At 42.7% G+C, this 12,776-nt stretch overlaps 1 protein-coding gene across 2 annotated transcripts in view; it reads left to right on the top strand.

Moving 5' to 3' along the window:
- The window catches only part of LOC124003363 (lysyl oxidase homolog 2A-like), a 49,086-nt gene extending 42,993 nt beyond the window's left edge, over positions 1 to 6,093 (top strand). For both annotated transcript variants that reach the window (XM_046311543.1, XM_046311544.1), the window contains 6 exons: positions 569 to 734; positions 952 to 1,192; positions 1,489 to 1,604; positions 1,711 to 1,847; positions 3,332 to 3,443; positions 5,044 to 6,093. In XM_046311543.1, the coding sequence (XP_046167499.1) occupies positions 569 to 734; positions 952 to 1,192; positions 1,489 to 1,604; positions 1,711 to 1,847; positions 3,332 to 3,443; positions 5,044 to 5,117 (846 nt within the window). In that variant the 3' untranslated portion in view covers positions 5,118 to 6,093. The remainder of the gene's footprint in view (positions 1 to 568; positions 735 to 951; positions 1,193 to 1,488; positions 1,605 to 1,710; positions 1,848 to 3,331; positions 3,444 to 5,043) is intronic.
- Positions 6,094 to 12,776: the final 6,683 nt, after the last annotated feature.

Raw genomic sequence — 12,776 nt, 5'->3', positions numbered from 1 at the left:
CCCCCCTCCTTCCCTCCTTCCCTCCAACCCACCCATACTTACTCCTTCTGTGGGAGACCCTGGAAATAACGACTTTTACAGGAGTATTCCCTTGGCTTTGGGCGTTGTCAGAGACATACAGATGATACTAGAAAGAGGCTGAATCAGATCCACGAGGACAGATGTAATACATTATCTCTCTCTCTCTCTCTCTCTCTCTCTCGACATAGCAACATTTGACTTCAGACGGAGAGACTTTGTTTGCTTAAGGATCTTGCTACTTGCTTTATAAAGTTTCATCAGATACATGAAGTCTAGTAAACATCCTCCAAGGAAAGACTGGCCGAACCAATATTCATCTATGTCTATCTTGTGAAAGGGTTTTGGACAATCACAATCAACTACATCTAGGCAGATGTTCCCGTATCGCAACAACAGCTGTGCAGTCTCATGACTTGCAAGAATGGAAATGTGGATAGGGAAACCTCTTGTGGTAGGATGATGAAATGACAGTTTTCCATTTTGAGTTGGAAGAATTGAAGCTCGGCCTATGTTTGATCGGTTTGTCTGTGTTATTTCTCACTACCAGGAGACGTGGTACTGGCAAGGAGACGTGAGTGCTGATGACGTGGTGATGAGCGGGGTCAGGTGCTCGGGGACAGAGATGACTCTGGCCCAGTGCCTCCATCATGGGAAACACCTCGACTGCCCCCGAGGGGGTGGACGTTTCGCTGCTGGAGTCTCCTGCTCTGAGAGTAAGTCACTTACAGTAGCTGGGTCGCATCCATTATGGCCACACCGTTGCAAAACTTTTTTTTTTAAATAATGTTGTTTTTGAACAAGTCCATGTTACCTTCAAAAAGTGTTGGGCGGCCATTTTGCTGTTGTTTGAATCCTTGATTGGGTCTCTATTCAAAGTGCAGCCTCTGATCTCCATATAAACAACAACCTATCCTCTGCCTCGGCATACAGCGGCCCCAGACTTGGTTCTAAACGCCCAGGTGGTGGAACACACCACGTACCTGGAGGACCGGCCCATGTACATACTGCAGTGTGCCAACGAGGAGCACTGTCTGTCCAGCAGCGCCGCCGCCGCCACATCGTCCTCCTACCGCCGCCTGCTGCGCTTCTCCTCCCAGATACACAACAACGGACTGACAGACTTTCGCCCCAGGGCCGCACACAACTCCTGGATCTGGCACGAGTGCCACAGGTATAGAAACATGGCGTCGGACGGGAGGATGAATTCCTGGGTCCTTCAGTTTTAGTCATTGAGTTAAGTAGTGGAAGGTATGATGAAGGAGGGGTTGGACAATGGCATGCAAGCGAGCATCGTTGTGTTGAGAACAATCACTGTGCTGCGATAAAAGTCCTCTGGAGAGGGTGGTCATTGTCGCAGTCTTGTGAGATCATAGATTTGTGGTCTGATTTGTAGTCATGTGGAGGCAGTGCCTGCTGTGGGTGTACAGGCTGGTTATGATGATGGACTGTCTCCGTCTCCCTGTCCAGGCACTACCACAGCATGGAGGTGTTCACCCACTATGACCTACTGAGCCTCAACGGCACCAAGGTGGCAGAGGGACACAAGGCCAGCTTCTGTCTGGAGGACACCCAATGTGAAGAGGGTAAAGAGGATTTAATGTGAAAAACAAATGATGAAAATGATCCCAACAAACCTCGTCTATGTTCCTGATTCTGTACTTTATCACTGTTGTCTCTCTGGCCGGCCAGGTATTGAGAAGAGGTACGAGTGTGCTAACTTCGGGCAGCAGGGCATCACTGTTGGGTGCTGGGATACGTACAGACACGACATTGACTGTCAGTGGATAGACGTGACAGACGTTGTGCCAGGAGACTACATCTTCCAGGTGAGAATCATATTTAATTTGTCTTATTTCAAAACATTTTTGTCTTCTTCCATCATTTAAAATAACAATTATGTTAGGATAGGCATGCAAATCTCTACATCCAAATATGATATGGGAGCAAGGTCCTTGTATAACATGTGAATCTTATACTCTGATCAAAAATATAAACGCAACATGTAAAGTCTTGGTCCCATGTTTCATGAGCTGAAATAAAAGACCATATAAATGTTCCAGATGCACAAAAAGCTTATTTCTCTCAAATGCACAAATGTGTTGACATGCCTGTTGATGAGCATTTCTCCTTTGCCAAGATAATCCATCCACCTGACAGGTTTGATATATCAAGAAGCTGATTAAACCGCATGATCATTACACAGGTGCACCTTGCCTTGTAATGGGGACAATAAAAGGCCACTAAAATGTGCAGTTTTGTTACACAAGGCCACAGAAGTTGAGGGAGTGTACAATTTGCATGCTGACTGCAGGAATGTCCACCAGAGCTGTTGCCAGATAATTTAATGTTAATTTCTCAACAATTAGACCCCTTCAACGTCGTTTTAGAGAATTTGACAGTACGTCCAACGTCCTCACAACCGCAGACCACGTGTAACCACGCCAAGCAACAGGACCACACCCGGATTCTTCACCTGCGGGATCGTCTGAGCCCAGCCACCCAAACAGCTGATGAAACTGTGGATTGGCACGCTGGAGAAGTGTGCTCTTCACGGATGAATCCCGGTTTAAACTGAGCGGCTTGCTGATGTCAATGTTGTGGACAGAGTGCCCCATAAGCTACGGCCAACGAACACAATTGCATTTTATCAATGGCAATTTGAATCCACAGAAATACTGTGACGAGATCCTGAGGCCCATTGTCGTGCCATTCATCAGCCACCATCACCTCATGTTTGAGCATGTTAATGCACAGCACCATGTCGCAAGATTCCATACAAAATTCAGTTCTTACATGGCCTGCATACTTACCAGACATGTTACCCATTGAGCATGTTTGGAACACTCTGGATCGACGTGTACGACAGCGTGTTTCAGTTAGAAAACCAGATACGAACTAGTTTTCTAATCCACGCCCCTACCCTTTATTTTTAAAAGGTATTTTGTATTCCCAGTCATGTGAAACCCATAGATTAGGGCCTAATGAATTTATTTAAATTCACTGATTTCCTTATGACTATAACTATAACTCAAAAGAATTGTTGCATGTTGCGTTTATACTTTTTTTCAGTGTAATAAGCTTGGAGTAGAGACTGTTCTTCTTTCCACTTCTTACTCCATGGGGTTAACAGGAGTCGATTCATTTCAATGGAATCCACTTTTAGTCATTTTGCTGGTCACTTTCCCAGCATTTTATAAATGTTAGAATTTCACAAATATTTGCTGCCAACACAGATCGATCAGTCTTTTAGTCATAACAAGAGTATGTGGGTGCTCTGATAACATCATCAAAACGTTGTTTCTCTCCCTAGGTTGTGATCAACCCTAACTTTGAGGTAGCCGAGTCCGACTACACCAACAACGTTATGAAGTGCAGGTGTCGATACGACGGCCACAGGATATGGATGTACAACTGTTATATAGGTGAGAGACCGGAGATTACTGGCTACAACATTATTGAATGTGATGGACACTTGTCTTGTTCAAAGCCATTTTGTCTATGGATGACCACATTCCAAAGAGGTTTAAATTCAGAGAAAATAAATGCGTGAAAAGGCAATTGCAAAATGTAAATAAATGTTTTAATAGTACGGCATCCCGGTCTTGGACACAGACTTTTCACCTTGACAGCTCGGTTATTCGGACCAGCGACTTTCGATCACTGGTCCAACACTCTTAACCGCTAGGCTACCTACCTCATCTAGTGTATTGCTCAACTTGAATGATTTAGATGTTTGTGTGTGGCCATTTTTAGCATTGAAAAAATATATATATACACCACTCTATTCTGTCTGGAATTTAATGTCTTTCGAGAAAATAACAGTGCTTATGAAAATACATTTCACCCCTCAACACGTTTTTAGTTTATTTTGTCTTCACAGTTCATTGAACATTTCACATGATGCATGCCTAATTTATACCCTAGGCACGACGTACACAACGTAAGAGTGCAAATGGCGATCCCGAAACGTTGCGTCAGGTTACAAGTGAAGTCGCTGCAGTTTATCAAATGAAACTTTATTTACATAGATCTTTTTACAAAAAGTACATTGATCACCTATATATTTATCTGAAACCTACAACATAAATGATAGAGTTGCTTTGCTTTCCTAACAAAATTGTCCACATCGTGCCTTTTTATTCCCATCTCCAGACAGAGGATCTCTGTGTGTTAATTTAATGTCACCTTTACTTTTTATTTAAGTCACTGCAACCTTTACATATTTTTTTTCTATACATGTTTGCAATTGGGGAGGGCGGGCTCGTGGTCATGGCTGGAGCGGAATAGTATCAACTACATCAAACATATGGTTTCCATGCTTTTGATGCCATACCATTTGCTCCGTTTCAGCCATCATTATGAGCAGACCTCCCCTCAACAGTCTCCACTGATAGGAATTATACAACTGGTGCCTGTTTGCGATGCATCACCAACTCTGAGTATTACCTTATCCATCTATATATGGACTCATTCAGAGTGTTAAACTGACATGTAAGTGGTTGGCATAGAACAAATTACAAAGTAAAACACATAACTGTTGCCCCCCCCCCCCCCCCCAAAAGGAGCCAGTCCAAGCTTTACCAAGTTGGCCTGGTTATACATCCGCCATAGTTGTTGCTAGAAAAGACCACATGGAAATAAAATATCCAAGCCAGCATAGTGTGGTTTAGGTTGGCCCTATACTGTAAATCAGGCACTCGAGTGCTACAGTGGCATTAACAATAGGAACCTGAAAACAGGAACAAGACATAGGCTGGCACTGGTTTGACAGTTATTTATTAGCAAGGACATCAGTAGGTGTGTCGTCCAGTTGTAGCCTGGCATTCCTGTAGAAGATCATGAAAACTATCAGTTCAGTTAAAAGAGAAGGCTTGTGAAGACTTCAGGGATTGAAGTATTTCTACCATTGTAACTATATAGATTCGTTTATATTGACAACCAGTGTACCCTGTGCTTTTCAAACTGTGCCCACGATTGCATGAGTGCAGTTCCTCATGTGTCCCGTTTGTCTCTCCTCTTCAGGTGGCTCAGTGAGCTCCGAGTCAGAGGAATCCTCTTTCAGTGGCCTCATGAATAACCAGCTGGGACACAGGTAGTGTGGACGGACTCGATGGAAAGACCAGGAGGAACATTTTATTTTGCGAAACTGATGAATGACCGACCAGCAAGACTGTTGTGAAATGACCAACCGCTAGAGGGAGCGTTGTTCCATCTGTTCCCTCCCTAACGGTGCTGAATGAAAATAGAAAAGCAAAGCTCACCTCAGTGCCAATGTTTTATATAAGGACGTTGCAGACGAAAAAACCCTGTTTTAAATATCCAGCTTGAAGAAGCAACTCTGTCTTTACTGTTCTCACAAATTTCTGTCACATGTACAGCAGAGTGCTGGTGCTATCAAATCCGAGCTATTTAGTTTCCTGTACCCAACCTTTGTGGTCCACCGTAAGGAAAGTGATATTTTTCGACACCTGCTGCACTTTGAGACAGTGTCCTGTATTGTTTATTATTATTTTTTTAGGACAATGTGTTGAGCAGGCAATTAACTATGCACCTATGAACACTAGCGTAACGCTAGTCCCATGCTGTCCCCAGAGTAGTGCTGAGCGATTAACTGAAGTGTTATTTTTCGGTTTTTAAACAACAACAACTGACGTTGAATCAATTATTTGTATTTCATTTACGTTATTTTTCCTGTAAGATCAATGCACACAGTTTCTCTAAAGATAAATCAGATCTGTTCTGTGTTTCTGTTATGACTGCGACACAAGAGAGAAGAATGCGCGATCATTAAGGGATATAGAGAGCAGCTGTTGTTCCGTGAGGTAAACACATGATCTAAGTGGTTGATAGTTGGTATTCAGCCGTCATAAAAGTGTGCCTCATTTCATTTGAAGAACTGCAAAATAGTGATTTCTTTTCAGACAGCATTAGGCAGCAGCTCTTTAGAGATGAGATGACTTGGAATTAAATAATATATTCATTAAAAAAATATAAAAAATGTAATATACACCACAACTGAAATATTTTATTAAAGTAATGTGAATAAATGATGGTTAGTAATTGATAAGCAGTAATGGGCAGTCAACCATCATGGGACTTTTATTCATTGTTTTATTCTGTGTAACAGCATTCAACCCACAATGCATATTGCATTGAATGTTTTTTTAAATGAGTAAAACTGTGATTATTTTTTAAATTAATTTAAACGAAACCGAACAGACCTCCAAAATCAGTAATCGCTCAGCACTATCCCAGAGCTTCCTATACAGTTAGTCTCTTTCCTTAAAGTGTTGAGGCCGGCAATTAAGGAGAATGAGAGGCTCAATTAAAGATGTGCTTCAAATACAGCTGTTCTGTAAACAACTTTCTTCTGCCCAGTTTCCCCTGATGTCGCCACGACAATCAAGATCTCTTTTTACCATCCCTGTAACTGTCGCTTCTGCGGAGATTGTTTACTAAACTAAAACTCATAGAACTACCTAAGAAGCATTAGACTTGTTGGAGGGTTACTGTCAAAACTATTTATTCAATAAATAAATAGACATGGATGACAGACACATGGGCCACCAGTGCACGTGCCTATGAAGTGGGGGTGGGGAAAGTAGCGGAATAGTCTTACATCCACGGAGAATATTATTTGCAAGTCTGTGGCGTGATAATGTGGTAGAAGCCATTGTGAATATAAAATAAGGAAGAACTGATTGTTTTCTTGCTGTACGGTAATCACTAAGGATATGGTAGTATTATTACAACCATACAGCTACCACTAAGGAGAAACTTTCCCCCCCTCTCATCAAACCTGCATTTTTACGTCTCTAAAGGGGCAATGAGCATTTAAGGCAGAATCCCCAAGTTAAAATGTACACAAACTTCTGTCCACATTGGCGACAAACAGCATGATTTAGGTGAAAGGGAGTAAGTTATTCATAATTTGTGTTGGGATTCTGCCTCAAGTTAACAGTGTATCTTGCTTCACCTAATATCAACTCTGGCAATATATTTAATACCTTTCATCTTAGGATTCTAAGATACATATGCATTTTAGTCTTATCACCATATTCTGCTCAGCTTAGTTCATTTTTCAAACATCCATTAAATTAAATTATTACCGTCAGGGACTCTTATGTTTGTTTTCTCAATTGTACAAGTCACAAATTACATGTGAAAATGCATCTTTGCATTCTATTTTTGTGACACTGCAACTACAGGGCCCTTTATTTTACAAGGGTGCTCTTTACTAGATGGGTGATTCTATACTGTATACACAGTTGAATGTTTTAAAGCATTTTGTGCTTGCTTCATATTTTCTCTAATAAAAATAAACAAGCAAACCATGACATGTTCTTGATTTCCTAAACAGAGACTCAGCAATATGATGTGATGATGAGAAACAATGTGAACAAAATATCTTGCCGAAACCCGATAACGCAGTTTAGTCGTCCCGATTCTGTGGTTTACTTTGCATCGCTGTGCCTACGTTGAAATGTCATCTCACCTGCTGTAGCGGTCAGAAATGTTGTGAGAGCGCTCCACCTCTCCGCAGCCCCAGGGCTGTGGTCACCATTCTCCGGGCCACCGCAGAGTCTGTCCATGGCCTCTCCTTTACCGGCTGGATAAACTCTGGGAAATACAGAAGGACTTTACATTAGAGCAAGGAAAGAGGTAATAACATGGTATTAACATGGTAATAAGTTAGCTATTCACAACGAAAGCACGACAGACCACATACTTTCTGTTACAGTATAGATGGATCAAAAAACAAGAACAATACCCGCGCATCTCATGGCTTTCCCTTTGGCCTTCTTGCTCCCGTCAGACAGAGTGCGTGTCTTCAGGAGAGGGTGCCGAATGGAAAGTGCATGGAGGTCTAAACAAACACAGGAACCGATTCAAAGATTTTAATCTCTTTTGTCATAAGTAAGAACACCAACTTCCCTTCACCGACCGTCAGAAGGTCACACAACTAACTCCAATGTGCCAAAGGGGACTCGTGACTCATATTGGAGTAAAATATAACTTAAAGTAACTGTCTAGTGTTTCCAGATTTCTATGAAATATAACTACTTACAAAATGAGAGTGAAATAGCTTCCCTTCCAATATTGTTTATTTAACTATGTTAAAAATCAGCTATTCTGTGTGGGTGTACACTGGTCATTAAAATATTCACACAAGTAGACCGTTGACTGGCCAGCTCGTCCTCCCCAAGGAGATGACATGTTCAATGAGGAAACCGCAAGCATTTATTAAACAGTCTGAGATAGAAGTTTGAGGTGGGATTTTTGAAGTGTTTTTTCTTCTTAAATGTATGCTTTAGCCACACAAAATAAATGTCAACATTATTTGGATGTGAGTTCATAGAATATGAACTTTAAATGAAGTTAGATTTACACTGGGCAGTTACTTCAAATACGACTCAAAAGATGAAAAAAAAGATATACTCAAAAACCATACCTGCAGATTGACTGGAGAACACGCCTAGGGCGCGAGTGTTGTCCATCCACATAATCTTCATGCCCCAGTCACTGAAAGACAGACCAAGATAAGACTGGGAGAGAGACAGACAGCCCTTGTGAGTGTGCTGTCGGCTTTAGTGAGGGGCATGGGGAGGCTTTCACCTGTGCTGCGGGGTGAGGTTTCCCTTAGGTACAGATCCAGGATAAGCTTCCCTTCCCCCAATCCTAACCATCAGTGAGGAAAAGGTAAAAGTGATCCAAGATCAGCATCTAGGGGCAACGTCACCCTACTCCAAGGCTTTTATCTGTAGTCTGAAAAGGCATCCAGCAGGTCGTCTGTTTTGAACATGGCAGATCTCGATAACGTGGGCATACTCGTCCTGGTTGATCCACACGTTCCCAAAACACGAGTAGTCATTGTGGGCGTGTTCGATGGCCACGTGTGTCTCTGTCAAGTGGGCTGTGATCTGACAAGAAATTCAACCAGTTGTTGACAGATATATCTATCCCAATGAAGTGTTTCTCAGTAATCCCTTTAAATATAATACATGTGAAATATAGCCTATATCTGAGACAATATTGTATATAGTCTATGCCTCCAAAGTTGATGTATTTAACTTGAGGACAATCTAAAATGTCATGGTAATTTGTGTTCCATTTTCATACAGATTTAGAAAAAACAACATTTTAGTCATTTGAAGAACAGAAATGATACACTCCCCATAGATCACCCCTCCCCCACTCTATTGTCATGGAATTTGTCAGAAGCTCACGACACTAAACAGGTTTCCATCCAACCTTTTTATGTGAGTAAACTACAGACATAACCATAAGTGAGTAAACGTTTCAGACATAACCATAAGTACAGTTGAAAATGTGATGTAAACCCATTTAACTGGTCTTTTTTAATATTCTGTACATGGTCATTTACCCACAAAAGTTATTTTTATGTGCACTACGTCATCATGCACAGCTTTTTATCCGCAACAAGTCAATTTGATAGAAACTCTGGTGAGAAAATTATTTTAATGGCGATTTTAGAATATTACAATGAAAATCAGTCGCTAATTGGATGGAAACCTAGTTACTGTACCTTTTGGCTAAAATCAGCAGTGTCACGAGCAGCACCCTTGGCTGGTGTTGTATGCGAGGCATGGTGTTGGTGGGGGGCCACGTTGCTACTGCACACAGACTCCACCTCCGTCAGTACTTCTTCTGCTATTTCTTTCTCCTCTTTCTCAGTCTGGTCCTCCAGGGTTACAGCCAGACACAGTCTGGTCCCATGCAGGGTGCCAGGGGCAGGGCTCTTCTGCTGAGAAGCGAATAAAGTCGTCCTCCTGCCCAGCGCTAGAGGTAATAGAGGGCACACTGTCCTGGTTGGAGTTGGAAGGTGTTTCTGATGGCGTTCCCTTTGTGGTGTCTGAGGAGCAGGGTCAAGAGCAGCAGGACTCTGAGGGCGAGGTGCAGCCCGAGGAGGTGCAGCTGAGAGTGGGCAGGGGCAGGTCGAGGTCCACCCCTGCTGGTGGTACGTGGAGGGAACCCCCAAATCAAATTTTATTTGTCACATACACATGGTTAGCAGATGTTAATGCGAGTGCCTAATGCGAGTGTAGCGAAATGCTTGTGCTTCTAGTTCTAGTTCGGACAATGCAGTAATAACCAACAAGTAATCTAACTAACTAACAATTCCAAAACTACTGTCTTATACACAGTGTAAGGGGATAAAGAATATGTACATAAGGATATATGAATGAGTGATGGTACAGGGCAGCATAGGCAAGATACAGTAGATGGTATCGAGTACAGTATATACATATGAGATGAGTATGTAGACAAAGTAAACAGCTGTCCTGCTGCCTGTCCCTGGCCGCCTTGGGGATGTAGATGGCCTTATCGGGGCGTTTGGTGTTACCTTCGCTCTTCCGGGCCGGGGGGTTGGATCTGGGCTGGGGGGGCATTTTGCTGCTCTGCATCACCATATCTCTATGGGAGCCTCCTCATATAAGCTGTCGTCCCCCACACACCATACTCAAGTCATCATGTAACGTTGTGAAAATAATGGGCAATAATTCACATTAAGATGCCCATGGGGTTACGCTAGAACTACTTTGGGAGCCAGGCTTGGATCATTTTAATTTACAGTGTGACCTGATAATACATCATATGAATTTGTATTTGACAGTTGTTTATCCAGGAAGTCCCATTGAAGGTCAGAAGACTTATTTTACAAGGGAGACATGAATGTAAGACCTTGTTGTGTGTGCTGCTACCTGTGGCAAGAGTAGCAATGACCACCCTGCAGCTCCAGCCCTCACCCACCCACACAGAAGGTAGCGAGGTTAGGGTGCACCTGTGTATTGATCATGCTGTTTAATCAGCTTCTTGATATGCCACACCTGTCAAATGGATGGATTATCTTGGCAAAAGAGGAATGTTCACTAACAGGGATGTAAACAAATGTGTGCACTAAATTGGATAGAAAATAAGCTTTTTTGTGCATATGGACAATTTCGGGATATTTTATTTCAGCTCATGAAACATGAGTCCAACACTTTACATGTTGCGGTTATGTTTTTGTTCAGTATAAATTAGCTATATCACACAGGAGGCTTTGTCCAGTACAGTACAGTGCCTAATTGCTTAGTTAGCTAGCTACATTCTAATGCCAGTTGCAAACGTTAGCTAGCAAATGCTGAACACAAGTTGTTCAATTAAGCCGCTGCAATTATGCAATGCTGATCTATGGATTCTAATCAAATATTTTATTCTGACCTTAGTTTGTCAGTTGAAAATATGGCTAAGTAATAGTGATGTTACATTTGATACCGGAGCCCCGAGGAATGCGTCAAAATCGCTAAACAGTTTACTTCGGAGTAGTGTGCCAATGCATGTATCAGTTTATCAGAAGATCAATGATGTCCAAAGCTTTGTTTTGTCAAATAACCACCTGATCCCTTTAGCTATCAATTTAGTTAATCTCTTCTCAGGTTTGAGGCAAAATATGAATACATGTTTATGGCCATGCATGACCATCCAGTCATTTAATTAGTGGTCCTTCTGAATAGAGCATGGCGTTTAGTGGGGATCCCGGGATGCGTAGAATGTATGCACCATGACCAGTCATTTTAATTACATAATATCTTGAAAACAATTTATTGAAAGCCAAAGTTATTAACATTTGGCTTCAAAGAGTATCTATATTTGTCATGTTTTGTCTTATATTGTCTTGTCATTGTGCTTTCCCTTCTGTTCGTTTCCCCCTGCTGGTCTTATTAGGTTCGTTCCCTTTTTCTATCCCTCTCTCTCCCCCTCCCTCTCTCTCTTCTCTCTATCGTTCCGTTCCTGCTCCCAGCTGTTCCTCATTCTCCTAACTCACTCGTTTAGTCTTTTCACACCTGTCCCCTATTTTGTCCTCTGATTAGAGTCCCTATTTCTCCCCTTGTTTTCCGCTTCTGTCCTTGTCGGATCCTTGTATGATGTTCGCTGTGCTGTGTCATTGTCTCGCCCTGTCGTGTCTTGTCTCCTTCAGATGCTGCGTGTGAGCAGGTGTCTTAGTCTGCTACGGTCGGTGCCTTCCCGAGGCAACCTGCAGTCAATGGTCGAGTCTCCAGTCTGTCCTCGTCACTACGAGTGGATTTAAGTTTTTTCATGTTTTGTTTTCTTCTTTAATTGTCCAGGAGTATTACTTTTGCCATTTACTGGAATAAAGACTCTGTTTTCGCTAAGTCGCTTTTGGGTCCTCATTCACCTGCATTACAGAAGGATCCGACCAAGAATGGACCCAGCGACTACGGATTCTCGTAACACTGCCGTCGAGATCCAGGGAGCTATGCTCGGCAGACACGAGCAGGAATTGTCTGCTGCTCGTCATGCCGTTGAGACCCTGGCCGCTCAGGTTTCCGACCTCTCTGGACAATTCCAGAGTCTTCGTCTAGTGCCACCAGCTACTTCCTGGTCTGCCGAGTCTCCGGAACCTAGGGTTAATAACCCACCTTGTTACTCCGGGCAGCCCACTGAGTGCCGCTCCTTTCTCACCCAGTGTGATATTGTGTTCTCTCTCCAACCCAACACATACTCAAGAGAGAGAGCTCGGGTTGCTTACGTCATATCACTCCTTACTGGCCGGGCTCGAGAGTGGGGCACAGCTATCTGGGAGGCAAGGGCTGATTGTTCTAACAATTACCTGAACTTTAAAGAGGAGATGATACGGGTTTTTGATCATTCAGTTTTTGGTAGGGAGGCTTCTAGGGCCCTGGCTTCCCTATGTCAAGGTGATCGATCCATAACGGATTACTCTATAG

The sequence above is a fragment of the Oncorhynchus gorbuscha genome, linkage group LG18, assembly GCF_021184085.1.
Source record: "Oncorhynchus gorbuscha isolate QuinsamMale2020 ecotype Even-year linkage group LG18, OgorEven_v1.0, whole genome shotgun sequence".
NCBI lineage: Eukaryota > Metazoa > Chordata > Actinopteri > Salmoniformes > Salmonidae > Oncorhynchus > Oncorhynchus gorbuscha.
Note: the sequence above shows the minus strand (reverse complement) of the source record. Positions and strands in the feature narration are given on the sequence as shown.